Source organism: Canariomyces notabilis (assembly GCF_033297395.1).
Source record: "Canariomyces notabilis strain CBS 508.74 unplaced genomic scaffold N656scaffold_6, whole genome shotgun sequence".
In the NCBI taxonomy this organism is placed as follows: domain Eukaryota; kingdom Fungi; phylum Ascomycota; class Sordariomycetes; order Sordariales; family Chaetomiaceae; genus Canariomyces; species Canariomyces notabilis.
Window position 1 is genome coordinate 522,538 of NW_027041828.1, and position 25,542 is coordinate 548,079.

Below are 25,542 nucleotides of genomic sequence, written 5' to 3' on the forward strand. Positions count from 1 at the left end.
GCAGGAGCGGGTGGCAGCAGGGAGACAGGGGTCGGAGCCCACTGAAGCCGGGAATCTGGGCCTGACATGTCCCCGGAACAGCCCTGTGCTACTTGTGCTTACTGCTTAGAGCGCGGGTGACCGCCGGGTGTATTTTGCTCCAGTAGGTCCCCTGGCCGACCAATCAGCGACAGGCCGGTAGACTTTTCGAACGACGGCCGAAAAAATCTCCGGAATTCACGATAACCACAGCACTCCATCGCGACGCCCAATCCGACGCCATATCAGGCCGACGTCTTCCGTCTCCAGGTTCCTCGCAAAGTCTCAATTCTTAGCCCGCCATGTCGCTTTCCTGCAGGTACGCAGCGCAATGCTGTGCCCGCCAGCTCCGCACAAACACCCCGATCCGCGCTTCGAGCTCCTTTCTCCAGCAGCGCATGACGCGGCGGTACAACTCGACCGAGGCCGCGGCTAACCCCAAGATCGCCGCGATTGTCGACCAGATCAGTCAATTGACATTGCTGGAGACGGCAGACCTTGTTGCGAGTTTGAAGGTGCGTAAAGGGGCACTCTTCGCCCCCCCGTCAGCGGGTCAATATTATATCAAGCTCCCTTCTTCGTTTGCTAACTTGATTTGCTCCTTTTCCCCTGAACAGTCGCGCCTCAACATCCCCGATCTACCCGTTGGTGGCTTCGCCGCCGCCGCCGCCCCAGCCGCTGCTCCCGCAGCAGCAGCAGCCGAAGAGGAGGACGCTGCCCCCGCCGCGGCCGAGAAGACGCTCTTCACCCTGAAGCTGCAGGCGTTCGATGCGGCCGCCAAGCCCAAGGTCATCAAGGAGATCAAGAATTTGCTCGGTCTCAGCTTAGTAGACTCAAAGAAGTTCGTTGAAAGCGCGCCCAAGCTTATGAAGGAGTCTGTACCGAAGGATGAGGCGGAGAAGATTGTCGCGATGATGAAGGAATTGGGTGCGACGGTAGTGATGGAGTAGACGGTATAGACATATGGCAGAAGGACGAGCTGCTAGCTAATGGTTCACCTTGGAGAGACGCGGACCAGCCAGGCCGGAACCAAGCATGGTACGATTACTGACAGAGTGCGGCATCCCCGCTGCATGTACAAAAAGAACAATGTAACATTACAACTTGAGTATACCAAGCAATCATCGCTGGACCATATGGAGACCCTTTTGATCCCAGATAACTTCTTTGCAAAAGCAAAAAGCCGACCTGTGCCCCCTGTCACCTCTGTCCCTATCCCTACCGCAACGCCGAGGTCTACAGCCAAAGAACGCCTGCCAAAATGTTCTGTGCCAAGGTCAGGGGAAAGGAGATATCACGAATGTCCCTCTCCGTTCGCTTTCTCATCTTTATGGTGTGGACAAGTATTCGACACTTGTGCCTTCCACTCTTGATACTCCTCCTCGCCCATCCGGTGATCATCTGAACCCAGAGAGCTCGTCTCGTCCCATAACTTGTCCAATTCGGCCTCGTCTGTTTCAGGCACCGCCCAGATATTCTCTCGCTGTCTCTTGTGGCGCTCCCTATCCTCCTCTATGCGTTGCTCTATTTGTTTCCTGTCCAGGCCGGCCGCAGCGCTAATGGTCGCCTTTTTATAGGGTGCCGGTAACGTCTGAGAAGGGGGCATGTCGCCGAGATTATCAGCGGCCATAGGATCGGAACCGCCGTCCGCGTTTGAAGGCGGGGATGACATGGCGATGTCCTGCGCGGCCGTCTCTCGCTCTGTGAGAACCTCTTCGATCTGAGTGACGGCCTGGGATTCGAGGAAGGACTTGTCGTGGAGGGCGCGCAGAACCTGGGACCGGGTTAGCAGAGCTCGCCAAGCTCGATAACAACAGCAGGGTGTAAGAATGAGAGGGACTCGCCTTCCGAACAACCTTAACATTCGCCGCCCCCGAGCCGTCGTCAGGAGCTACGGCATCCACGACGCGAATAATGTCGCGCTGCATCATGCGCACATAGTCGAGATGGCCGTCCTTATGGGCCATGTCGAGAAAATGCTCAATGAAGAACATGATGTTGGCTCGTGTGTTCATGTTGTTCTAATTCCTTCATCAGCCAGGTGCAACCAACAGACCAGCAAACAAAGCAGCCTAGGCAGTGCAATTCCAACCCACCCTCTCGAGCTGCTCCAGGATGCATGAGTGCAGATCCTCGGCCAGATCCCGATATTTGAGGGCATACTGCGCCGCTTTCTGCGCCGACGTTACCGAAGCATTGAGCTGGCGGAGCTGGCTAGTGAAGCGCATCCGGACTTCGAACGGGTCCGCCATTGTGCCTCGTTGCCCGATCACCTCTCCTCCTTTTGTTGGTTTTCTCGAATGCTATTGAAGGATCTCCTTTATTACGACCATGCTTCGACTGCCGCTCGACGAGAATCCGGCGGCGAGGTTCTGGTAGGTAAAGATAGCGTTGTGCCTCTCCTTGGAGCTAGTGCTCCCCGATGTGTCTGGTGAGAAAGCCATGGCTGTGTCTTGGCGTTTACTGGTGATCTCAGTTGCAGGAAACGTGGGGCAGCTTCGATCCACGCTAAACAACCCTTGCGCAACTAAGCATTTGGGGCAGGCGGTGAGGAAAGTGGTGGGGTGGCGGGGGGTGGTTGCCGCGGCGCCGCCTGTTAGTGTTCGCAGGGTCCATTTGGCAGTTTCGAACTTTTTGCGGAACGTTTTACCTATAAGATGAAAAAGGCAAGCGCTCATACTTGTAAGTTGCATGTGAGAAACTCGATGAGATTCAGCTGTCTCTGCTATCCTCCCAAGTTGCGGTGTTAATTGTAAGTAGAGCTGAAAACATTGGGATTTGGCTGCTTGATGAACCATAGAGGATCGAACTGTCTGCCCCTTCCCAGTTCCTAGGATCAGGGCAGCGCTTTCTCACTTATAATCGGATCCATTTTCTTTGAGATCTCCGAACATCGGCACAAGTCCCAAGCCTCAAATTCTCAGTTCTCATCACAAACAAACACATCGCAGCTCCTCACTGTCAAACCCCATAGAGAACTCCTCACTATCATAACCCATAGACAAAATGAGTGCTTTTCAGTCGGGTAGCGGCTCTTCGGAGCTCACCATGGCCGTTATAGGTTGCGGTAAGTGACCAGTTCCAAGCACAATTCAAAGCTCACACTCCCTCCAGGCACAATGGGTATCGCCATTCTCTCCGGCATCCTCGCCTCCCTCGACGAGATGCAAGAGACCAGCAAGCCCACATCAGGCACTTCAACCCCTCTTTACGAAACCGCAGTGGCAACCCGTCTTCCTTCACGCTTCACCGCCTGCGTTCGGCGCCCCGAATCCGCCAAGAAACTCAGGCTCACCTTCGCCGCACACGCTTCCCAGGTCGAGATCGCCCAGAACGCCAACGTCTCCGCGGCGCGGAAAGCCGACGTCATCCTCCTAGCCTGTAAACCCTACATGGTGAAAGAGGTGCTCTCGGAACCGGGGATGGCGCAGGCGCTCGAGGGCAAGCTGCTGATCAGCATCCTGGCCGGGGTGACGGAGACGCAGCTGGAGGATACACTGGCCGAGGCGGCCAAGCCCGAGCGGGTGCGGTGCCGCGTCGTTCGGGCCATGCCCAACACGGCGTCGCTCATCCGCGAGAGCATGACAGTCATCGGCATCTCCAACCCGCCGCTGGACCCGGAGACGCTGGGGCTTGTCACGTGGATCTTCAAGCGCATCGGCGACGTCGTCTACCTTCCGCCGTCCACCATGGACGTGTGCACGGCCCTGTGCGGCAGCGGCCCTGCCTTCTTCGCGCTCATGCTCGAGGCTGCCATCGACGGCGCCGTCGCCATGGGCCTGCCGCGCGCCGAGGCCCAGCGCATGGCCGCGCAAACCATGAAGGGTGCCGCCGGCCTGGTGCTGAACGGGGATCATCCCGCGCTGCTAAGGGATAAGGTCAGCACGCCGGGTGGGTGTACGATTGGGGGCTTGCTGGTGCTTGAGGAAGGGAGGGTGAGGGGTACGGTGGCGCGGGCGGTGAGGGAAGCGACCGTGGTGGCGAGCCAGCTCGGCCAGGGCGTGCAGGGTGTGAATGGGACGCGGTTCCCGACTAATCAGTTCCAATAGAGCTCAGGAGATATTGGGCTTGGAGCTCACCCAATGCCCATAATACCATGAGTTCGATGAGATTCGGGGTAGACAAAAGCACATATGGTCTTCAGATAGATTGAGGACGGCAGGGCTTCCTTGTCCTGTAGTCGGGTATAGCAGATGGGGAGTAAAATGATCTGGACAATCCACCAACTCAACCTCCTACGAGCCGGGAGAGGGAGAGGAAGGGTATATAGACATCGTTTCGTCCGTAGATAGGGCAAGTTAGCCTTCGTCAGGAGCGCTGTAGCCGAGCGGCATGGCGCTTATGCGAGTAACCTAACCAGAAATCGTTCTTGCACGGTTTCGTAGGCAGGCAGGTCGGTAGTTCGAGTCCAAACTGGAAACGGTGTGGCCTTGCCGCCTGAGCTTTATGTCATTTTCTTTTTCCATGTCACTCGTGGGGGTTCCTCATCAATAGGATATGGACATAAAAACCATGGGAATATCTCCGTAACGCCGTCGAAGCTTTACACATACAGTACATGCTCGAAACCGTCTCATCAATGCCCATTGCCCACTCTCCTCTAACCAGCCCGCCGCAAGAGGGAACTTTAAGTGCTAACCTGGAAACCTGGTGAAGCCGGAAACTGTCCTCTCTTCACTCCTCCTCAACCCGCGGCTTCTTACTAGCCACCGCCTCGCCCTCGCCATCCGCTTTGCGCTTTCCATTAGGCGACCCATTCGCAACCAGGCTCGTTTGCTGCTCCTCCGCCTTGATCAGCAGACGCGCATAGTCGAACTCGACGCTTGACACCGTCTCATTGAGTTTCTCGATGCGCTCCCGAAGCTCCAGCTGGCCCAGCGCATCCTTGTTTTGCCGATATATCCTCTTTTTTACCAACAGCCTCCAAAGACGGAGCTCATGCTCCTGCTCCTTGGTCGCCTTGGCAGATGCCCGCTTCTCCTCCGTTGTGATACCCGGCCGCACGGGCTCGGGGAGCTGGGACATGAGATGCATCTCGAGCACACGCGCAAATTGACGCGGGGCGATTTTGGATTTGGCGCGCACAGCATCCCAAGCCGCCTTATCGACAATGTTGTTCGGCGCGTTGCCTGCTTTCGGTATGGAGACGCTCGTGTCGATGCGCAGCGCTTGGAACTCGGGCATTCGCCGCAGGAAGTGGAGGTCTGCAATGTCGCGCAAGTCGTCAAACGCCTCGTTGGGGTCCTCGACCGTGATTTCAACAGTCTGCTTGTGCTTGAGGTAGTTCTCGAATATGATGCTGTATAGTCTTGGTCCCAAGCCCTTTCCCTGGAATGGCGGGATAATGATGAATTGGGAGATTCGAGTGCGGCAGGGAAGCTCCGCCAGGTCAAAGTTTCCGCCGAGAGTCAAGTCCTCTGAAGGCGAGGGGCTAGGCGTGGGCATCCGAAAGTGGAAGAAGCGGTATACTGTGCAATAGCCGGCAAAGATGTACGAGGAGCGGCTCGGGTTGCCGGCCACCGCCCGCTTCTGGTAAAGGAAGAAAACTGTCCACCTGCCCGCGTCTGCGTCGTCCACTGCGATTTGACTCCCGCCTTCGATGAAGAGCGGTACGAGTATTTGGATGCGCTTGACTAGCTGCTTGACGACAGGATCCCCCAAACTGCCCTTCCAGACCTCGAAGGTACCACTTGGGGCGCTAAAGGTCGCGGCCAGCTCGCCAGGCGGGGTCCAATCCTCCGGGACATGCTTGATAGCCGTCTCGAAATCGCTTTTTTCCTGAAATGCCACTTGGGGGAGAAAGTCGCCGAGGATGCCATTGATGTCTGCTGCCTCGGTGTCGCCTACCGCGGGGAACTTCTTGCTGTAGGTGACGGAGAGGTTTGGTCGCATGTCGCTAGCATTGTATCGGAGGTTGATTTGGAGCTCCTGGTAGCCAAAGATCTCTTCACTGTCACCAAAGATGGGATACGTGAATTTCGGGTGGAAACTTTTGCCGATGGTCTTGACACCGGTCGGAGTCGACGTAACGAGCGACAACACCAGCGCGTCATTGGACGACGACGCCCCTGTCAAGTGTTAACGTTTTGTCTTCAAGAAAAACGAAGACATTTGGGCTCGAATACTTACAGTCCTCGTTTGAAGACATGGCGAGATAATTTTTGGTTTTGGGAGAGTCGAAAGGTTGGAAGTAGGACCAACTACTGGAAATTATCGTGAAGCAGCACGACGCGCTCCAAGTGCACGTCGCGATCTGACCTGTTCAATCGCGTTGATTAATTGAAACCTGGAGCTCGGACCTTCGGTTGTCTTCTCCACTCTGGGTACTGTACTGTATGTACCTAAGGTATGTACATACAACGTACCTTGGTACATCACAAAGAAGATGTCGCCGGAGTACGAACCTGGAAACCTGGAAGGGTTGAGCTTTCCAGCTGACAATTTGATATGCAATTTATGATTGTGCATGTCCCGAAATTCCAATATTCTCCAACTGTCTTCATTAAGCGGTACCTAGAGTTCACGGGACCTCCATCCTGTGTTGGTGGTGGCTTCAGAGGTTTGTCTTGAGTCTTGACACAGAGTGCCTGAAACGATACATTGCGGGTGTATCCGTGCTGCGCTTAAGTGACACCAGCTAAACGTTAGCGATCATCAGCCACGTTCGTCGGGTCGGGCCAAGCGCGCCAAGAAACCCTGCGGGTGATCGCTGATCTTTAACGTGCCAACTTGTATCAGCTACCGATCTTGCGGCTCTCGATCACAGCCGTTCATCAACTCCTTCCATGTCCATGTCTCTCTGCGCCCATGAACTGCCAAAGGAGAGCCAGACAATCCAACCTTCTCTCTCTGGTGACCTCCAACCCCGTTTGGGATGGCTGGCTTGATTTTTCTCGTAGTGACCTCGGTAAGTACAGTCCGTGGGCAAAGTTTCACGCAGAAAAGACGCTAATTAATGGTATCGGTCGACTCTGACAGGTGGTCATGGCCGTGGCGTATGTTGACCCGGGATCCTGACTCTCTCCAATCAATTGCACGCTGACTAGTCTCTTGTCTGTGACAGCTCCTTCGTGGCCGGCGCGCTTCCGCTGTCGTTTTCTCTGTCGCAGTCGCAGCTTCGATTTGTGGCTGCTCTTGGGGCTGGTCTGCTTGTCGGCAGCTGTCTGATTGTCATTGTACCAGAAGGAATTGAGGCGCTCGCCGCGACTGGTTTGCACTCAGAGCATGCCGCGCAGCCCAGGCGAGTGCGGAGGGACGAGTCTGAGCATGAGCAGCCAGAACTGCCCGCATTCCATATCGGATTCGCTTTGGTTGTCGGCTTTGCCCTGATGTTCCTCATCGACCGGCTACCGCGCCATGCCACGGAGAAATTTCAATCAACCCCGACAAGCAGGCATGTGAGCTTGGATAACCTGGCTGGCCCAAGCACCTCAGTGGATGAGGAATCCGAGGGCTTTTTAGGCTCTTTCACGCCGTCCCCTAAGCAGACGCGCAGTCTAGCTACTACGACAGGCCTCGTCATCCACGCCGCGGCCGACGGCATCGCCATGGGCGCTTCGGCTTCGACATCCAACCTGAATGTCGGGCTCATTATCTTCTTTGCTATTCTAGTGCACAAAGCTCCGGCCGCGTTTGGGTTGACTTCCGTCCTACTGAAACAAGGGCTGTCAAAGCGGGCGGCACGCTGGCATCTCATGGTCTTCAGCCTAGCAGCTCCCGCGGGAGCCTTGTTTACCTATTTCATTGTGTACATGGTTGGAGGCGAGGCAATGGAGGGCGAGCTGGCCCAGTGGTGGACTGGCATGCTCCTGCTATTTAGCGGCGGGACGTTCCTGTAAGTGTGCTTCTCGTGCTACTTTCGATGGTCTCGTACTGACAGCGGCCCTAGATACGTTGCTATGCATGCGATGCAGGACGAGAACCAATCCGCGGGCCATGACCACCATTTTAGTGCCAGTGGATTTTCCGATGGCGGGAGCTCATCACACAGAAGGCAGGGCAAGCTGCAATTACGCGAGACTCTTGCAACGGTGGTGGGGATGCTGCTTCCATTGCTCACGCGTTTCGGCCACCATCATCATTGAGACATTCCGGCTAAAAGGTGGGAATTTGCTTGCTTTCAACCAGGGGCGCGGTATAACTCCTGGAAAGATGGAACGTTCAAGCCATAGACCTCTAGCGTTTCTCCAACTGTCTTCACTTTACGGTATCGACAGGATCCAGAATAGGGCTGCTTAGCTTGGGGATACCTACTGCACTGCATTTGCCCTCAACCCGCTACTACTATATATGATGGCTGCCCCAGTGACGTACTGGACCTTTTGAGGTTCGCTCACCAGCCTCACCGATTTCCGGCCCGCCAAGCATACTGTACAGTACACTACCACAGTAGAACTCCAGCGACTAGGGGTAAATCTTACCCAAGCCCCAAACAAGTGGGGATGTCTCACGCAGTGGCTGTGGAGCGCGTTTCAATCAGTTGGAACCTCTCCGTCTGAACTAGATACATAGCCGGTTGGGGAAGTTCAAAGAGTCGTTCCTGGCGTAGTGAACAACGTGGAGAATTCGTCGAGGCCAATTGACGGAAAAGGACATGCACACTCGCGCGAAGAGTGTAGGTACCTACAGTATGTCTGTTAACAAACTCATGGAAGGGCCCAACGTTGGAAGTGTGGCTTACTAGGGGATCATAGCCGGATAACGACCTATGGAAGAGATCCAGGCTGGTATTCCCGAATTTCCCAGCTAACAGGTAAACGCCCTCTCATCCAGGTTCCAGGCACATAGGTTCTCCATGATCCCGCTAAGAAAGAAGCGAGGAAGGAGGACAAAACATGGAAGATGATCACAACAGCAAGCTGGATGCATGTTGATGCAATGACCAGCGGGAATGAGTGCCTCATGCAGGCAGCGGCGCAGCCCAACTTGTATGCATGTGCAATACATACCTGAATGCTCGAGTATACTTCAACTTTATTGCGCCCGACAGGTACAGCTTCAAAGCTTGGGCAAGCTGCTGCGCCTGTCAGGGAATAACCGTAGGGTTTCAGGACCAAATTGCTTCCAACAGCACACATTCTCATTGCTAATACATACATAAAGGACGTCAGGTCATACGATGGAACAGGGCCGCTAATCAAGTCAAAGACGAGGGGAAAGCGGTGTTAGTCGGGCAACCCGGCCACAGCCTGAAGAGCAACAAGACGCAAAGCCAGGATTACCTGGGGTGCCACGACTGAAGAGCGGTGGTGATGGCCTCTCTACGTCGACCTGTGTTAGTGCCGCATTGCCTGGTGGTTGCGTTACAGTACATACATACCTTACCTAAGAGCTCAGGTATGCAACCCTTGAGCACCGCATGCTAGGAATGGAAGCCTAGGTAAGGTCAGGTACTGGAGAGGAAACTTGCGACGGGACCCTGCTGTCATGCAGTGACCGTTGCTGGCGGATGCCCTGAATTTAGTTAAAGTAGGTCGAGGCACCATCATGCCCGTAACAACGTCAACATGGAGCAGAACACAACCTAGGTCAGGTACCTACGTCATGGGTACGCTCCATGCGTGCACATAACAACTTCGTAAGTTTAACCAATGCATGGTAATGGATACAAAGCAGTTAGGCATCTACAATCGCTCCGCCATTATCACCGGCGAAACGGTGCACTTTCCGCCGCAGGGTCGAGTTTCGTGATGGCCCTTCGTGGCTCCATTTGACGAGGCTTTCGGGCGGTTGGTGCAAGTTGCAAGACAGGTGGCGGACTCGAGGGTGGGTAAGGTAGTCGTGGCGGCGTTGTGGAGCAGCCGCTCCCTTCAAATTGTATCCATACTGTAATTACAGCAGGTACTGTACCATACACACTGTGCTTTCCCTGCAGCTGGGCCTGGTCGCTCCTCATTCGACGCACTAGCAGAATCCAAGGAAAGGGACGCCGCCCCTTCCCGCCCCGTATTTCTCCTCCTCCTCAGCCCTCACGAACGGCCCATTGAGTTGGCCCTTCTCGACAACCTCCCTTGATGCCAAAACACAACGTCGCCGATACAGCAGTAGCTTGGATGGACTGAGCCTGGACGTTCCCACAACCCCGTCTCGCCCGTCTGCCATCCCTTCCCTGACCGATCCGCTCTACTTGGCGCGCCCATCCCTTTTCCCTCTCCTCCCTTCTTCAGGGTCCATCCGTCTATTTCCAGCGACGTCGAATTCAGTCCGTCAAACCTGACCAGTGCCCTCTCATCCAAGGCTCTCTGCTACGTGCGGTGCAGGCGTCATTCGCCCACTTGCGCAGCGGGCCTTCACTGACGGGACGAGCGTGACTGTATGTACCTGGTCAGTCAATAATCGACATTCCGTCCTTCTCGACTAGATCGGCCGGTAGCCAAACATACTCCCACCACCGATCCGATTCGCATAGCGCGAATCTTTACACGCCAACGGTTGATCAACAGACAAACGCAATAGGATACAAAAGACTCTGCTTGGTTTATATCGCCTCATACACCGCGACATGGCGCCATACAACCGGCCACTCAGCTTCTCCGAACGAAGGGGCGCTGTTTTCGACGAAGGATTGTCATTAAACACACAACACGCCAGGATCTCACAACAACGTCCTAGAGGTCCCCCTACCCCGAGCATGAGCACACCGGCGCCCGAGTTCGACCAGGTCACCGGCTCCCCGCCGCCGCCGCCCACTCCTGCCGCGTCTCCGGGGCCGTCACACTCGAGGGTGAAGTGGAGTAACGCGGAGAAGAGCGAAGAGGCCTATCTTTCAGAGTTGCGGCAATACTTTGTGCAATGCAACGGCGCGCAGAGGACTCGCATACTCTCGGACCTCTTGAGTATTTGCACTAGCCAGCAATTGAGTTTCGTGCATCAGTTTGTCAGCCCGCTGCTCAAGAAGGACCCTTTTACCACGCTGCCTGATGAACTATGTCTTCGGGTTCGTTCTAGTGCCCCTTCAGTCCGCCATTCCTCCTAGTCTTGTAACTAACAAATTTGCCAGATTCTTTCCTTCATTGATGATCCCAAGGTCCTTGTACGCGCGTCGCAAGTCTCGCGGAGATGGCGAGATTTGTTGAGCGACGACATGACTTGGAAAAACCTCTGCGTGAAACACGACTACCAGCGTAGGATGTCAGAGATTGAACCACCGTTGCACCCTGCCGAGGTCAACCAACCAGAAGCCTGTGCTTTTAGCCCACAAGATCATGAGCCCGCGAGTCACGGCTTCTCAGGGCCGCTCACTTCCACCTCATTACCGGCATCTTTTGAGGGAAGCGCGAATACGCGGCCCGCACTCAAGTCGTACAAGTCGCACTTCAAACAGAGATACCTGGTTGATGCGGCTTGGCGGACGGGGGGCCGCAACACATCGCGCAACATTACCCAAGACGGCGGCGTCGTCACCAGTCTGCACCTCACCTCAAAGTACATCATTGTGGCCCTTGATAATGCCAAGATCCATGTATTTGATACCGAGGGGAATCCGCTACGCACGCTGCAAGGCCACGTCATGGGCGTTTGGGCTATGGTTCCTTGGGACGACATCTTGGTCAGCGGTGGTTGTGATCGTGACGTTCGTGTCTGGGATTTGTCCACGGGGTAAGTTTTTTCTAGCTACGGTCTAACTCTTGTGACATCTTTACTAAGATCCATATCAGGGCTTGTCTCCATACGATGCGGGGTCACACATCGACAGTCCGCTGCCTCAAGATGTCTGACGCTAATACGGCGATTTCTGGCTCCCGGGATACGACGCTTAGGATCTGGGACATCAGAACTGGTCTCTTCAAGAACGTACTCGTTGGTCACCAGGCGAGTGTCCGCTGTTTGGAGATCAAGGACGATATTGTGGTGTCGGGCAGCTATGACGCGACGGCAAAGGTCTGGAGCATTTCCGAGGGCCGGTGTCTACACACCCTCCAGGGACACTACAGCCATATCTACGCCATCGCATTCGACGGCCGCAGAGTAGCAACCGGCAGTCTCGACACTAGCGTCAGGATATGGAACGCTCAGACCGGGTAGGGTTGCCTCGGAAATGCGTGTTCTACCAGTATGGAAGCTAACAGGGTCGTTATAGGGAATGCTTAGCCATCCTTCAGGGCCATACGTCCCTTGTGGGACAGCTGCAGATGCGTGGTGGTACTCTTGTTACCGGCGGTAGTGACGGGTCGGTTAGGGTATGGTCGCTCGAACGGTACGACGCCATCCACCGTCTCGCTGCCCACGACAACAGCGTGACGAGCCTGCAATTCGACGACACGCGCATCGTAAGCGGTGGTAGTGACGGCCGCCTCAAGGTCTGGGATCTCAAGACTGGACAACCTGTCCGTGAACTCATTTCTCAAGGTGGGGCGGTTTGGCGCGTCGCCTTTGAGGATGAAAAGTGCGTTGCGACTGCGGAAAAGAATAGCCGCACCGTCATGGAGGTAAGCGCCCAGTGCCAGGCCCAACCTGGTATGTCCCCTGACTCGGATTCTAGGTATGGAATTTCTCGCCTCCTGAGGAGATGCTTCGCGAGCGAATGGGCTCGGCACCAAAAAGGAGGCTCGAAGCACCTGTTCCAGAACGTCCACTGAGCGCTTTCTCGCTCGACTATCGAGGCCCTCCATCAACAAGCGGGCTGCAAGACGTGGACATGTCTGATGCTGGCCCCTCAACGGCACCGCTTCAAGCCAGCTCAACATTTTTCCACGACGAATGAGGCCGGTCTCATCCTCACGCAACCTGTTGCATCGCGGCATTTGATTGCGAACATAGACATTTTATCTCTCTCATTGCTCGTTTCGCCGTCTCTTTGTCTCTCTCACTACTCTCCTCTCGCATAGCCGGCTCAACACAACTCTATATTTGCACGCTTTCGATTGCACCTTCGGCGACATTAGGCACATGGGATACCTCGAAGAATGGACAGCTGGGGTAAGGGTGACGTTTCTTGGCTGATTTAAAGGAGAGGAGTTGGCATTACTATGGCGTTCGAATTCACACACACAGCATGGTTTTCAACAGTCGGCAAAGATATCAGGGACGCAAAGCATTGGCATGGAGTCTCAGTCGGGTTCATATGATTAGGAGTATGGACAGGGAGGATTACTTGCCGTCGAAGATAAAGTGAGAGGTTGGGCGGTCATGGCATGGTTTGAGTCGTCATGTACATTGCTTGGATTACAACCGCAACAAAGCCTGCCCGTTGAGGCATGTTTGGCGTAGTTAATGCATTGGTGCTATCCTGCCATAGCAGTTAAGTCACCAACTGCTGGCTGTGGAAAGACATTTGGAATCGCCCAGTACAAATATGAGATTCCAGACCACTGCTTGCGGCATTCCCCCAACTGGATCCGAGTGCTTTGTACTCTGACCTGCGATGTTAGGGCCTATCAACCCAGCCTTCAACCTCTCTTGAGATATAATGCTTGAAACGGGGTAATTATGCTAAGTACAGGAAAGGAAAGAAACAAAATAATGCATTCTTAAGTTGCTCAGCTATGTATGAGAATAGTTGATTGTGAATCACACAGAGACTCTGCCCACCACTCTACTGAGCTTCAGTTGGACGATTCTATGCACTGCACGGTAAGGTTAACGTGAGGTCTTCCTTATCAGTAGTTTCAGGCCGGTTAACCTCCGATGGAGCCCGGACCACCCCCAACCCATGTCGGCCTTCCTCGAAGTAGTTTAGCTTGTGTTCAACAAGCATCATAACAACCCCCAACATTAAAAAAGTAAAACTGCCCGGGACCGCTTTTTTCTCAGCGACGCTGGACGCAGCTTTTCGGATTCTACGGTCTCGCAAAAATCCGTCTTTCCTTCAACTACCCACAACCCACCAGACACAATGTTCTCGCGGGCCGTCCGGGTACCAAGGGCACTGCCCATCCGTGCTGCTGCGCGCTCTCCCGCCGCTTCAATCGCCGCCAGGAGAAGCGTAACCACAAATGCGGCTTCGGCGCAAGTCGACAAGAGCACCGTCCCCCAGGTGAGTGGAGAGTTGATGGCGGCAGCTGGTCAGCCATCGATGCGCTGCTTTCGGACCCACCACAATTGGTTGTCGTTAATCCAGCCCATTATCCGGATTTCGCGATGGCTTTGGAATCAATGGAGAGATCGGTGGACGAGTTGCGGTGTTTTACTGACTGTCCTGCTTTCCCAAAATAGTCCGAAGATGAACCCTTCCAGGTCACCCTCAGCGACGAGAGCTTCGAGACCTACGAGCTCGATCCCCCGCCCTACACCCTGGAGGTAACCAAGAAGCAACTGAAGCAGATGTACTACGACATGGTCGTCGTCAGGTATGCCAAGCTGCAGAAGGAGATGAGGCCCGTGAGTGGCTTAAGAGCCTGCTGACACGTTGTTGCGTACAAAAGGCAAATGGAGATGGCTGCCGACAGGCTATACAAGGAGAAGAAGATCCGGGGTTTTTGCCATCTTTCCACGGGCCAGGAAGCCGTCGCCGTGGGTATCGAGCATGCGATCGAGAAGACCGACGACGTGATCACCTCATACCGGTGCCACGGCTTCGCCTACATGCGCGGCGGCACCGTGCGCTCCATCATTGGCGAGCTGCTCGGCCGCCGCGGGGGTATTGCCTATGGCAAGGGCGGCTCCATGCACATGTTTACCAAGGGTTTCTACGGCGGCAATGGTATCGTCGGTGCCCAGGTCCCCGTTGGGGCTGGGCTTGCCTTTGCCCAGAAGTACACTGGCGGCAAGAAGGCTACGGTCATTCTCTATGGTATGCATCAACAGAAAGAGTTTGTCAAGAGCAGGGGCGCTGATGGCTTTCCGCATAGGTGACGGTGCTAGCAACCAGGGCCAGGTCTTTGAGGCCTTCAACATGGCCAAGCTCTGGAAGCTTCCGGCCTTGTTCGGCTGCGAAAGTGAGTTGACACTGGATTAGTAAGGAACTTGGGATTATGCTAACTTCTTTTTAGACAACAAGTATGGCATGGGTACGTCAGCGGCCCGCTCATCGGCCCTGACGGACTACTATAAGCGCGGACAGTACATCCCAGGTCTGAAGGTTAACGGCATGGACGTCCTGGCGGTGAAGGCTGCCGTGCAGTACGGGAAGCAGTGGACCGCGGAGGACAACGGTCCCTTGGTGCTCGAGTACGTCACATACCGCTATGGTGGCCACTCCATGTCCGATCCCGGCACCACGTACCGTACCCGTGAGGAGATTCAGCGCATGCGGTCGACCAACGACCCCATTGCCGGGCTGAAGCAGCACATTCTTGACTGGGGTGTTGCGAATGAGGAAGAACTGAAGAGCATCGATAAGGAGGCCCGCAACCACATTGCCGAGGAGGTCGCCGCTGCCGAGGCCATGGCGCCGCCCGAGCCTACGCCCAAGATCTTGTTCGAAGATATCTACGTCCGTGGTTCTGAGCCGCAGTTCATCCGTGGGCGGACGCCGGATGAAAATTTCTACTTCCACTAAGCACATCTTAGCCAGGGCCGACCCATCGGTATCTTAAAGATTAGATAGGTTGGCCGTCTCTGCAAGACTGCGAACCCACTACCCTATGTATCGCGGCGCTGTTTTTGTACATTATCATAATCTGTTATAGAGCCTGGAATTGGAACGGTCCTAAATTGAGGGTTGGAAGGAGGTTGGTAAGGACGGGAGTGCCTGCTGTGGACCTATCGATGAATGTACCTCAGTACATACATATCACGCTTCGTGGTGGGGCTTATCAGCGCGCGGAGCTCATGTGATCGTGCCACTCTACGCGACCCGAAAAGTCGCGTAAGGCGCGTCACAATTACTGATACTATCCACCCTGTACCTCTCTGGCTCCTACCTTCACCTTCAATAACATTTGCACCCCTACCTTCCATGCTGTCCGAAAATTGAATTGACCCCAATTGGACTGACCCTTCCTTTCCGCAACCCTACTTCCAACACAACCGTTTGCGATCACCCTGGCTCCTCCCGTCCTTCTCCGAAGCTTCTCAATTCCCGTCCCTTGGCTTCCTTCAACCACGGCCGTGACCACCACTGGGATCGGGATCAGGATCAGGGCCATATCCACTGTAACGTGTTGTCCTCATTGGCGCCACGCCAGGCTCGCAGGGCTTCTTCAACCGCCTGTGCCGAGGGCCGAGAGGATGGCGCCCAAGCAGGCAACTCTGGGGTATGTCAGATCGGGCCAGACGACGTTGGGGTGGGTGGATATAGATATCAGTGTATATCTCCGCTCCACGTCTATTCACCCCATGTTTTTTTCTTAATGGTTTATCAGCATTTTAACCTTGACGATTTCTGGAAGGATGGAATTGGAAAGGGTTCGTGCTGACTGCTTGACATAGCAAATTTTTTGGTGGGAAACAGTCTGCTCCGCCTCAGCAGACCAAGTTGAGCTTCTCGACTAAGGCTTCTGCAAAAAAGGCCGCCACAGAGGAAGGTCAGGGCAACGAAAGGGGGGTAAAACGGGAAAGAAACCATGAAACCGTCGAGGTGGAGGAGGCACAGAACGGTCAGCATGGCTTCTCAAACCAATTTGGGTGACTAAAGGAGCTCAGCTGACTGCGCGAGTCAACAGACGGTAGCAAAATGAGGGGACGGACTGCCAAGTCTACTGCTGGACCGGGCAAAGCTAAGGTGGCTGTTGAGGAGAAGGAAGAGGATGATGAAGTAGCGGCACCTACCAGCAAGCGGCTGAGAAAGGGTAGGAGGGTGGTCAAGGACGAGGATGAAGATGAGGATGAGCCGATGGAAGAAGCTCCGCCACCGCCGGACACCAAGAAGGCCGAGGAGTCTTCAACCACGGCATCGTCCCGGAAATTGGACCCGGAGGCTACAGTACCCATGAAAACCGAGGCCGAGGGAGAAAGTCCCGAGTCATCGTCTGAGGTCGAAGATGAGGAGCTACAGGATGAGGAAGAAAAACCTGAGGTGGCGGCAAAGGCGCGCCAAAAGGTCCAGGCTAGCCTCGAGGCGGGAGTCAAGCATCCGTATCCGGACTGGAAACCGGGCGAGCCGGTTCCCTATGCTGCCCTTTGCAAGACCTTCTCACTGATTGAGCTCACCACCAAGAGGCTGGAAATAATGGCGCACTGCTCCCTGTTCCTCCGCCAAGTCCTGCGGCTTACTCCAGACGATCTTTTGCCCACGGTCCTGCTCATGATCAACAAGCTGGCCCCTGATTACGCTGGGATTGAGCTTGGTATTGGCGAGTCGCTAATCATGAAGGCTATTGGGGAGACAACGGGCCGCAGCCTTGCGGTCATTAAGCAGGATCAGAAGGAGATTGGAGATCTGGGGCTAGTCGCCGTCAAGTCAAGATCGACACAACCGACCATGTTCAAGCCGAAGGCGCTCACCATTCGGGCTGTCCACAAGGGGCTTATGTCAATTGCCACTATGACTGGCAACGGCGCGCAGGGACGAAAGGTTGACAGTATCAAGAAACTTCTCTCAGCAGCGGATGCGAACTCAAGTGGTAAGGTGGACATCACTAAGGATAAGGGTGGGCCAAGCGAAGCCAAATACCTCGTCCGTTTCCTGGAGGGCAAACTGAGGCTTGGTCTGGCCGAGAAAACCGTCATTGTGTCGCTTGCCCAGGCAATGGTGGCCCATGAGGCCGCTCAGAAGGGCAAGGTGCCCAGTACCAGCGACATCGAGAAAAGCGAATCCATTCTTAAGGCGGTTTACAGGTTCGTGCAATTCCAGAAAGCCATTCTTTGCCTGCGTTCTAACGGTGCACAGTGAGCTGCCAAGCTACGAGGTTATCATTCCGGCCATGGTGGAGCATGGTATCCTCAATCTGAGAGAGCACTGCAAGCTCCGGCCCGGTGTCCCGCTCAAGCCCATGCTGGCGAAGCCAACAAAGGCCATTACCGAAGTCTTGGACCGTTTTGAAGGCCAGACCTTTACATGCGAGTACAAGTACGATGGTGAGAGAGCGCAGATTCATTATGTCGCCAAGGATACTGGAGAATCACTCAGCCAGTCGACGTCGAGCGCCACAAAAGAGGTCGGCAAAGGAGTTGCCTCGATCTTTTCAAGAAACTCGGAAGATCTGTCGAAGAAGTACCCCGATATCCTTGCTAAACTTCCTACCTGGGTGAAGGAGGAGACAAAAAGCTTCGTCTTGGATTGCGAGTCGGTAGCATGGGATGTTCAAGAGAAAAAGGTCTTGCCTTTCCAGCAGCTTATGACGCGAAAGAAAAAGGACGTCAAGATAGAAGATGTCAAGGTCAAGGTCTGCGTGTTTGCATTCGATCTGCTCTATCTCAACGGTGAGCCGGTGGTTGAGAAGTCTCTTCGGGAACGCCGTGAGCTGTTATACAAGTCTTTCACCCCTGTAGAGGGTGAGTTTGCCTTTGCCACGGCCATGAACGGTCAGGAGCTGGACGAGATCCAGACGTTCCTCGACGAGTCGGTCAAAGCATCCTGTGAGGGTCTAATGGTAAAGATGCTCGACGGAGAGGAGAGCGGGTATGAGCCAAGCAAGCGAAGCAGGAATTGGCTCAAGGTAAGCACCGTCGCGAACCAGTGTCTCCATATTCGAGCAGACGGCTAACCTACTTCAAATCCAGATCAAGAAGGACTACCTCTCTGGCATCGGCGACTCCCTTGACCTCGTCGTTTTGGGCGCTTACCATGGCAAGGGAAAGCGCACCTCGGTCTACGGTGCCTTTCTACTTGCGTGCTACAACCCGGGCACCGACACGTATGAGACGGTCTGCAACATTGGCACGGGCTTCAGCGAGGCGGTGCTTGAGGAACTGCATAAGGCCCTCTCGCAAATCGTCATTGAGCGGCCGAAGCCCTTTTACGCGCACAGTTCAGGCGGACAGCACCAGCCTGACGTCTGGTTCGAGCCGCGCTACGTGTGGGAGGTCAAAACGGCCGACCTGACGCTCAGCCCCCGGTACAAGGCCGGTATGAAGGAGGGCGTGGATCCCAGCGGGGAGAAGGGCATCAGTCTGCGGTTTCCCCGCTTCATCAGGGTGCGGGACGATAAAAAGCCTGACGAGGCAACGACGAGCAGGCAGGTGGCCGAGATGTATCGCAAACAGGAAAGCGTGACAAAGAGCAAGGGGCCGGCGGTTGACGATGATTTCGAGTACTAGATTGGCTGGTCAGGTTGATTGTATTGTTGTATTTCTCCTTTCGGGAGCTTATGCTCAGGAGTTGGGGGCCTTTTTGCGGCAACATTACGGTGACTTGAGTACATTATGGTATCTGCTGCCACACCGCTTGGTGAGTGAATGACCACTTGTCTGAATGATGGATGAGGGAAGGTGTGTTACAGCATCTGTAGGTGTGTCCATGGTGGTCGACCTGTCATGTAACGTTCTAGAATCCTTCAGCAGGCAGGCGTACTTGGTTCTGTTCATGTACCCTAGCCAACCGGGCATATTACACGCGTCTACTGACATGTAGGTATCCCTACTTTTCGTACCTACACTGCGACTATGCTAGGGCAAACCACAAGTGAGATGAGTTACAGATCGCATCAGGATTACACTCGGATAGAGGCGGATTATGGGGGGCAGGCAGCAGACTTTCAGGTGAAATTTAGAGAGAATTTAAATACTACGAAGACTCTAGTAGGTGAGTGGCATTGTATGGCTTGCCTCTGTTTATCTATGTACTGTACCATCCGAAATCAGCCAGCCAAAGTTTGTAGTCGCGTGTACGCTGTGCCTCCCAACCCAACCATCCACCCAACCCCGAGGAATCCGGCTGATACTCAAATCAAATCCTGAATCAGCCAACTTTGCAAGAGAAATCAGAAAGTCGCCAAATCTACCCACCTCCGCCCCTGCACAAGATCCTGGATATGCCTCCCCTTACGCGCCACCCGCGCCCTAAACCCCTCGCACCACATCACCTCCAGCCTGCCGTCCGCGTAGACACCGCCGCTTCCCATTCCCGGATCCGGACCCGGGCCCATACCCATGTCCAGGCTTCTGCCGCTTCCTGCTCCTCCTCCTCCTCCTCCTCCTCCTCTCCGAAGCCCCCCGTTAGTTTGTTGATCACCCAAGGCCCCCATTCCTCCTCCGAGCCCCGTCATGCCGCCCATTCCCATCTGTGCCTCCGCCTCTGCCGCTGTCGCCATTCCAATATTCATTCCCATTCCCATTCCCATGCCAGAAGGCCACCCAGCAGCAACATCAGCAGCAGTAGCAGCCGTAGTACTGGTAGCCGTAGTACTGGTAGCCGTAGTACTGGTAGCCGTAGTACTGGTAGCCGTAGTAGGAGCGACAGTAATGGAAGGAACCACCCCGTCGGCCACATCAGTCCAAAACTTCTCAGCCACCCACAGCGGCACAAGCAGCATATCAGGCTGAAATGCCGCGGCGCACTCTTCGTTCAGGTTGTGGTCAAGGTCAGGGTCAGGTAGGGCCGCGTCCAGACCGCGACAGATGAGGCTGGCCAGCTCGCACACCCGTTTTGGGGAGTACCGCATCGGGTCTATACTACTACCAGTACTAGTAGTAGCCGTTGCTGATTGATGATGTTGATGGTGGTGCTGGGTAAAGTGGTACATGTCATCGGAGACAGGCTCGTATACAGTCCAATAAAGGTGCCAGATCCGTGGGTAGAACAGGCTTAGGGCGGTCCAGTAGTAGACCAGGCTGAGCGCCGTCGTGGCCGAGGCCGAGGCGGGGGAGGAGGCAAAGGCAAAGGCCGGCTGGGGCGAATGGCCCGGACCGGAAGGGAAGGGGTAGTTATACATGCCGTCGGCCGGGTTGGATATTCCTCCTACCGTCCTACTAGGGATCGACGGCCACAAAAGGGGCTGCTGCTGATTTCGAGACGAAGGGTCCGCCTGCATCTGCAGGGAGGCGTACCATCTGTCGAGCTGGAGCTCAATGTCGAGGCAGTTGCGCAGGAGGTCCTGTGCCATGAGCCGCCGGGCCATGGTGTGCGGGTGGGAGAAGACGGTGTCGGCGCGGTGGAAGATTCCCGGGAGCAGGGAGAGCAGGTCAAACAGGTGGTCGAAGTGGGATTTGGGGTGGAACTCCCAGGGAGTGGAAGTCCACTCGGGCCCGGCGAGGAAGGTTGGCAGACGGTTGAGGAGGGCGGTCCAGATCTGTGTTTGACACGGGGGGCTGAGTCGAAGCTATACGTCAGTATGGGAAGTGAAGAACTTACGGCATTAGGCCGGTAGACTCGCACGAAGGAGTGGTGGTTGGGAAATGAGCGGAAGCTCTCCGGGCCCATCCTCCTCACGGCGTTATGCTGTACCGATGGATCTTTCCAGGGCGGTTGGTTGCTGAACCGGACGGAATTGTTATGCTGCGTGATCAAATCAGTTTCGGCAGTGCCTTTGGCTTTGGAGACAACATACTTCATATAGAGACAAGCAAATGCCATCGGCTGCCGTCTGTGTACCCGCGCTCCCGGCTTGGTCCGGCGCTGCGAGGTTCACCAACCATTGCGCCGTCAACCGAAAATCGTCCTCGCTAAGCACGGGCTGGACATCCAGTGCCTGGTAAGGCGGAAACGAAATCGAGACGGCCAGTCCAGTCGTGCTGTCGCCATTCCCGCTCGCGTCTTCCCTTGTAATGGTTTGCAAGTTCGTACGAAGCGCGGCGAAGTGCAGTCGATAGTGCTTCCCGCGGTGCGTCACCGAGATCACATCGTCCCAGGCAGGCCGAAGGGGCTCGATGGGTACAAGGTCAAACGGCTCGTCTGTTTTTGGCGGCGTCTTGCTCTTCTTTGCTTTCAGCACTCGAGGCGGGTGCGAGGAACAACGGCCCTGGTCCTCGAGGGTCCCGATGATGAAAACCGTCTCGCGTTCGTAACCAGCACACTTTCTGCCGCTAACAAGGCACTTTCTGCAGAAGGGTCGCTCGTTGTCGCACTGGAACAGGTCATGGTATGGTTAAGCTGTTTGTATCTCGTCCACTTGCACTTCAGTTGGCCCCGTTGATGTGTCATACCTTTACTCGACGGAGACGGCAGGCTAGGGGATGGTGATGTGAGCAAGCCCCAAGCCCCAAGCAAAGCAACCTCTAGGTAACAAACTTACTGTTGCACCCTTTGTACTTCCCCGGAACACCCACTTGATGCCTGAGTCAGCCGTGTGGCCTCGAAAGTTGTTTCCGAGTGTGGTAAAGGTTGGAAAGTGGACCAACTGCACGAGGAAGAGGAGCCTGGTCCTGTGGGGGACGGGAAGCCGGCGGGGAGACAGCGTTCAGTTCTTACCCATGGTCCTGTACAGCGAATCAAGTTGAAGCTAGAGTACACAGTAGTACTAAGGCATAACTTCTCGTACCACAGTCCCTCGTTGTGTTGTCGTGTCTCCCTGGAATAAACCACAACAGCCCAAGGGGTTCCGATGGTCGTCTTTGTATTCTCAAATCAAACCTTGCTTGTAGGAGCGCAAAAGCCCACGGCCAGGGTTGGCTAGTGATGGTCCGCGGAGGATTAATAACTCTGAGGGATCGCCCTGCCGGCCCAACGGCCACAGCCCGGTAGCATCCAGGCGGCTTGGTAGCGGGGGATCGGTGCCGCACACTGATGAAAGCAACCCAGAACTGTCCGTCCCATAGGCTCACATGACGCCCCGTCTCGCCGTTGCATTTCTTGCCTGGCCAACGGGCTTGCCGGTAGAACCTTGCAGAGAATCCATAAGACAACGGAGACATTGAGGATGATAGCCAAGCTGAGTATGTATGTGGCATATGCAGTGTCGATGCTCTCCAGGGTGAAGTGCCGCGGTGGCCGGGCAGGTCCATGGAGCTTCGTGGACTTAAGGGGCCACATCACAACAGCAGTGCCACTTGAGTTAGTAAAGCAGTGTACTGTAGTGGTATGCATTGTACAAGATGTCCCCGGCCTGATCTCGTCCAACAGCCTCTCGGTGTCTGGGCTCATGAATTGGCCCCCAACTCCTTCAAGGGGTATCCGTACTGGCAAGGGAGTCGTCTGCACAGTTGGCGGGGAACTCCGCAGATCTCTTTCACTTGTTCGTCAACAACCCTGGCGAATGTTGTAAGCATAAACCAACATCAAGTGTACGCGTACTGTAGACGCGTAGAACGGCACGCATTGCACTTCCTACAAAGTACCCTACCGTAGGGCTGAGAAGTCTCCGAAACAGCCGCTGCCAATGTTCCTGCATAAGGCCGTGAGATCTGACGGCAATGTAAAAGGAGCTCGTCCACTGGAAGGATTGGTCCGTGGGACGAAAAGACGTCTTGAGAATTGTTGGGACCAGACACAGCGAAAATGCGCCGAGAGCTTGACTTGCATTCATCATATAGTTGGCTGAAAACAGGCTTGAGTTCCATGGCAGCGGCCAGTTCGCAGCCATGTCGACCGGTACTATGTACAATAACGGTGAGACGGGCAGCACCGGGAATTCCAGTGGCTCACCGAATGGACATATCGCCAGCTCGCGGTTGGCAAGCTTACAGATATTTGTAGGGGTTGAGAATACCTTTCTGTGGCACGATGTTAGTGACTCCGCGCGTGAAGTAGGAGAAAAGAAGAAGAAGGAATCCTACAGGGTCGAAGGTGTTCTTGATATTCCTCATCAAACCGACCATGGTGGGATTGCGGCTGTATCCAATATACTTCTTCTTCATCAGCCCCAGCCCGTGTTCTGCGCTAATGCTGCCTTGTCGTTCCGCAATCCATTCGTAGACGAACGGCTCCAGAACCTTCTCAACCCGCTCATCAAAGCGCCTCGTAGAGACATTCAAGTGGAGATTTCCATCTCCCATGTGCCCATATCCAACCACAGCCCGAACGGGGTACTCATCCGTATCTCCCAGCAAGCCAGCGGCGTCGACTCGCGCCCGCGTATCCTCGACCAGCTGGTACAGCTCCTTGATGGGGATCGAGACATCGTACTTGTACACGCCGCCGAGATGGCCCAATGCCTCGGTAATGCCCTCACGCCAAGCCCACAGGGACCTATACTGTGTCTCGTCCTGGGCCAGTGTCCCGTCGGCGACGACGCCCTTTTCCATGACATCCTCGAGGAAGGCCTGAAGCTTCTCACTGTCGTGGTCGGCGTTGGAGCCACTCGTCTCGATCAGGCAGTAGAACGGATACTGGTCTTCCAGGGGCCGCTTGTTATTGGTGACCTGCCTGACCAGCGCCTGGCTGCCCTCGTCCATGAGCTCGAATGCGGACAAGATTTCGGATAGCTGGCCTTTGGCCTCCCGGAATGCCTGCTGGACTTTGTCGAAGGACTCGAGGCCGAAAAAGGCAACATTCTGAGCGGCGGAGCGCTGGGGGCACTGGATCGACACCTTGGTGATGATGCCAATGGTGCCCTCGGCGCCGATGAAAAGCTGCTTCAGGTCGTAGCCCGTGTTATTCTTGCGGAGCTTGCAGAGGTCGTCAACGACAGTGCCGTCGGCAAGGACAACCTCTATCCCGAGCACAGTTCCATGCAGGCTTCCATACCTGAGCAGTCGCAGGCCGCCGGCGTTAGTAGCCAGATTCCCTCCAATGTGGCACGATCCTTTCGCGCCGAGGTCTAGGGGGAAGATGTAACCTTTGCTCGCCAAGAAGTGGTCGGCGCCTTCGAGGATGCACCCAGCCTCGGCCACCAGAGTGCCGCTGACCTCGTCGAATTCGATGATTTGGTTCATGCGGCTCATGTTGACGACAATCTCGTCAAACACCGGTACGGATCCTCCAACCAGGCCAGTGTTTCCACCTTGCGGGACGACTGCCAGCATGTTGTCGTTGCAGTACTTGAGAATCTTGCTGACCTCGTCCGTCGAGCCGGGCTTGAGCACCAACTTGCAGTGGCCACGGTACTTGCGCATCCAGTCGCTGTTAAAAGGCTCGATGTCGTCTGCCGCGTCACTTGTCACACCGTCGATGATGGCCGAGTCGGTGCCAAGGAGGTTCCTGAAGAAGGCAACATGTTCTTGTGTAAGTTGAGCAAACCGCTTGTCTCGCTGGATATCTGGGTACGTCTCGCTCGTGAACTGGCCCTTGCATGCCACTGCTGTCGTCTGGAAAAGCCGGGGCCGTGAACTGCTGAAGCAACGCACGGGGTGGCACGGTAGCTGTTGTTGTACTGTTGATTGCCTGCTTAGGCTTGTGCGCGGCCGCACCAATCTCCTCAGGAGAGGCGTGAGTTGGGGGCGGGTGGCCATGATAAAACAACCTCAACCCAAGATGAACATGAAGAGATTTAATTACCTTATATATGGAAATATAAGAAAAATTGTAAACATGTCAATACACAAGGTCAGTTCGGAATGGTTAAACTGAGATTCTCACTCGCGTTGACAGCGAAACCGGCGACAAGTGCCGGGTGGCGCAGGCTGGCAGAATGGCTTGGCCACCTGCCCACCGACCTCTGGGAGCTGAGACCGTTCTTCCGTCTTCGACTGGCAACTAACTAGGTAGGTCAGAACACATTCAATTTCATTCTCTCAGAACTCAGACTAGCCTGGGCTGCGCAATCAATTAGGAATGGAGGTAGTTGCCTGTTTTACTTGCTCTTAACTTGGAAAGTTGAATGCTCGCGGTATCTGACGCGTTGCTCTTTCCCATCGCTAGATGCCTCGGGAATGCAGCAAGTCCAACCC

At 55.1% G+C, this 25,542-nt stretch overlaps 12 protein-coding genes across 12 annotated transcripts; 6 read left to right on the plus strand and 6 right to left on the minus strand.

Annotated features, from left to right (window-relative positions):
• Positions 1-108: 108 nt before the first annotated feature.
• Positions 109-1,183, plus strand: N656DRAFT_777357 (54S ribosomal protein L12). The gene is made up of 2 exons (XM_064814807.1): positions 109-533; positions 636-1,183. The coding sequence occupies exons 1-2, from the start codon at positions 321-323 to the stop codon at positions 966-968; spliced, it is 546 nt and encodes a 181-aa protein (XP_064671765.1). The 5' UTR covers positions 109-320; the 3' UTR covers positions 969-1,183.
• On the minus strand, positions 1,095-2,520 carry N656DRAFT_777358 (uncharacterized protein). Its single transcript, XM_064814808.1, has 3 exons — positions 2,115-2,520; positions 1,863-2,039; positions 1,095-1,792 (listed from the first exon to the last, which is right to left on the minus strand). Exons 1-3 carry the CDS (start codon positions 2,268-2,270, stop codon positions 1,313-1,315), a joined length of 813 nt encoding a protein of 270 aa, XP_064671766.1. The 5' UTR covers positions 2,271-2,520; the 3' UTR covers positions 1,095-1,312.
• N656DRAFT_576685 (uncharacterized protein) lies at positions 2,103-2,920 on the minus strand. Its single transcript, XM_064810159.1, has one exon. It carries the CDS (start codon positions 2,814-2,816, stop codon positions 2,322-2,324), a length of 495 nt encoding a protein of 164 aa, XP_064671767.1. The 5' UTR covers positions 2,817-2,920; the 3' UTR covers positions 2,103-2,321.
• Positions 2,921-2,998: 78 nt separating this feature from the next.
• N656DRAFT_777359 (uncharacterized protein) lies at positions 2,999-4,497 on the plus strand. Its single transcript, XM_064814809.1, has one exon. It carries the CDS (start codon positions 3,138-3,140, stop codon positions 4,065-4,067), a length of 930 nt encoding a protein of 309 aa, XP_064671768.1. The 5' UTR covers positions 2,999-3,137; the 3' UTR covers positions 4,068-4,497.
• A 195-nt stretch (positions 4,498-4,692) lies between these two features.
• N656DRAFT_767203 (histone acetyltransferase type B) lies at positions 4,693-6,166 on the minus strand (the record flags this gene model as incomplete). Its single annotated transcript, XM_064813540.1, has 2 exons — positions 4,693-6,086; positions 6,148-6,166. 2 exons carry the CDS (start codon positions 6,164-6,166, stop codon positions 4,693-4,695), a joined length of 1,413 nt encoding a protein of 470 aa, XP_064671769.1.
• A 649-nt stretch (positions 6,167-6,815) lies between these two features.
• Positions 6,816-8,484, plus strand: N656DRAFT_777361 (Zinc/iron permease). The gene is made up of 4 exons (XM_064814810.1): positions 6,816-6,925; positions 6,997-7,013; positions 7,082-7,852; positions 7,907-8,484. Exons 1-4 carry the CDS (start codon positions 6,893-6,895, stop codon positions 8,100-8,102), a joined length of 1,017 nt encoding a protein of 338 aa, XP_064671770.1. The 5' UTR covers positions 6,816-6,892; the 3' UTR covers positions 8,103-8,484.
• Positions 8,485-10,519: 2,035 nt separating this feature from the next.
• N656DRAFT_796688 (WD40 repeat-like protein) lies at positions 10,520-12,721 on the plus strand (the record flags this gene model as incomplete). Its single annotated transcript, XM_064817557.1, has 5 exons — positions 10,520-10,954; positions 11,018-11,616; positions 11,676-12,038; positions 12,098-12,446; positions 12,500-12,721. The coding sequence occupies 5 exons, from the start codon at positions 10,520-10,522 to the stop codon at positions 12,719-12,721; spliced, it is 1,968 nt and encodes a 655-aa protein (XP_064671771.1).
• A 1,131-nt stretch (positions 12,722-13,852) lies between these two features.
• Positions 13,853-15,457, plus strand: N656DRAFT_705990 (uncharacterized protein; the record flags this gene model as incomplete). Its single annotated transcript, XM_064811317.1, has 5 exons — positions 13,853-13,993; positions 14,173-14,306; positions 14,382-14,749; positions 14,808-14,894; positions 14,949-15,457. The coding sequence occupies 5 exons, from the start codon at positions 13,853-13,855 to the stop codon at positions 15,455-15,457; spliced, it is 1,239 nt and encodes a 412-aa protein (XP_064671772.1).
• Positions 15,458-16,732: 1,275 nt separating this feature from the next.
• On the plus strand, positions 16,733-19,098 carry N656DRAFT_705675 (ATP-dependent DNA ligase; the record flags this gene model as incomplete). Its single annotated transcript, XM_064811291.1, has 3 exons — positions 16,733-17,676; positions 17,729-18,497; positions 18,562-19,098. 3 exons carry the CDS (start codon positions 16,733-16,735, stop codon positions 19,096-19,098), a joined length of 2,250 nt encoding a protein of 749 aa, XP_064671773.1.
• A 662-nt stretch (positions 19,099-19,760) lies between these two features.
• N656DRAFT_767208 (uncharacterized protein) lies at positions 19,761-22,190 on the minus strand (the record flags this gene model as incomplete). The annotated part of the gene is made up of 5 exons (XM_064813541.1): positions 19,761-21,098; positions 21,131-21,274; positions 21,327-21,842; positions 22,011-22,069; positions 22,187-22,190. 5 exons carry the CDS (start codon positions 22,188-22,190, stop codon positions 19,761-19,763), a joined length of 2,061 nt encoding a protein of 686 aa, XP_064671774.1.
• A 109-nt stretch (positions 22,191-22,299) lies between these two features.
• On the minus strand, positions 22,300-23,076 carry N656DRAFT_576834 (uncharacterized protein). Its single transcript, XM_064810160.1, has one exon. It carries the CDS (start codon positions 22,856-22,858, stop codon positions 22,409-22,411), a length of 450 nt encoding a protein of 149 aa, XP_064671775.1. The 5' UTR covers positions 22,859-23,076; the 3' UTR covers positions 22,300-22,408.
• Positions 23,077-23,324: 248 nt separating this feature from the next.
• On the minus strand, positions 23,325-25,262 carry N656DRAFT_576840 (uncharacterized protein). The gene is made up of 2 exons (XM_064810161.1): positions 23,491-25,262; positions 23,325-23,427 (listed from the first exon to the last, which is right to left on the minus strand). Exons 1-2 carry the CDS (start codon positions 25,102-25,104, stop codon positions 23,395-23,397), a joined length of 1,647 nt encoding a protein of 548 aa, XP_064671776.1. The 5' UTR covers positions 25,105-25,262; the 3' UTR covers positions 23,325-23,394.
• Positions 25,263-25,542: the final 280 nt, after the last annotated feature.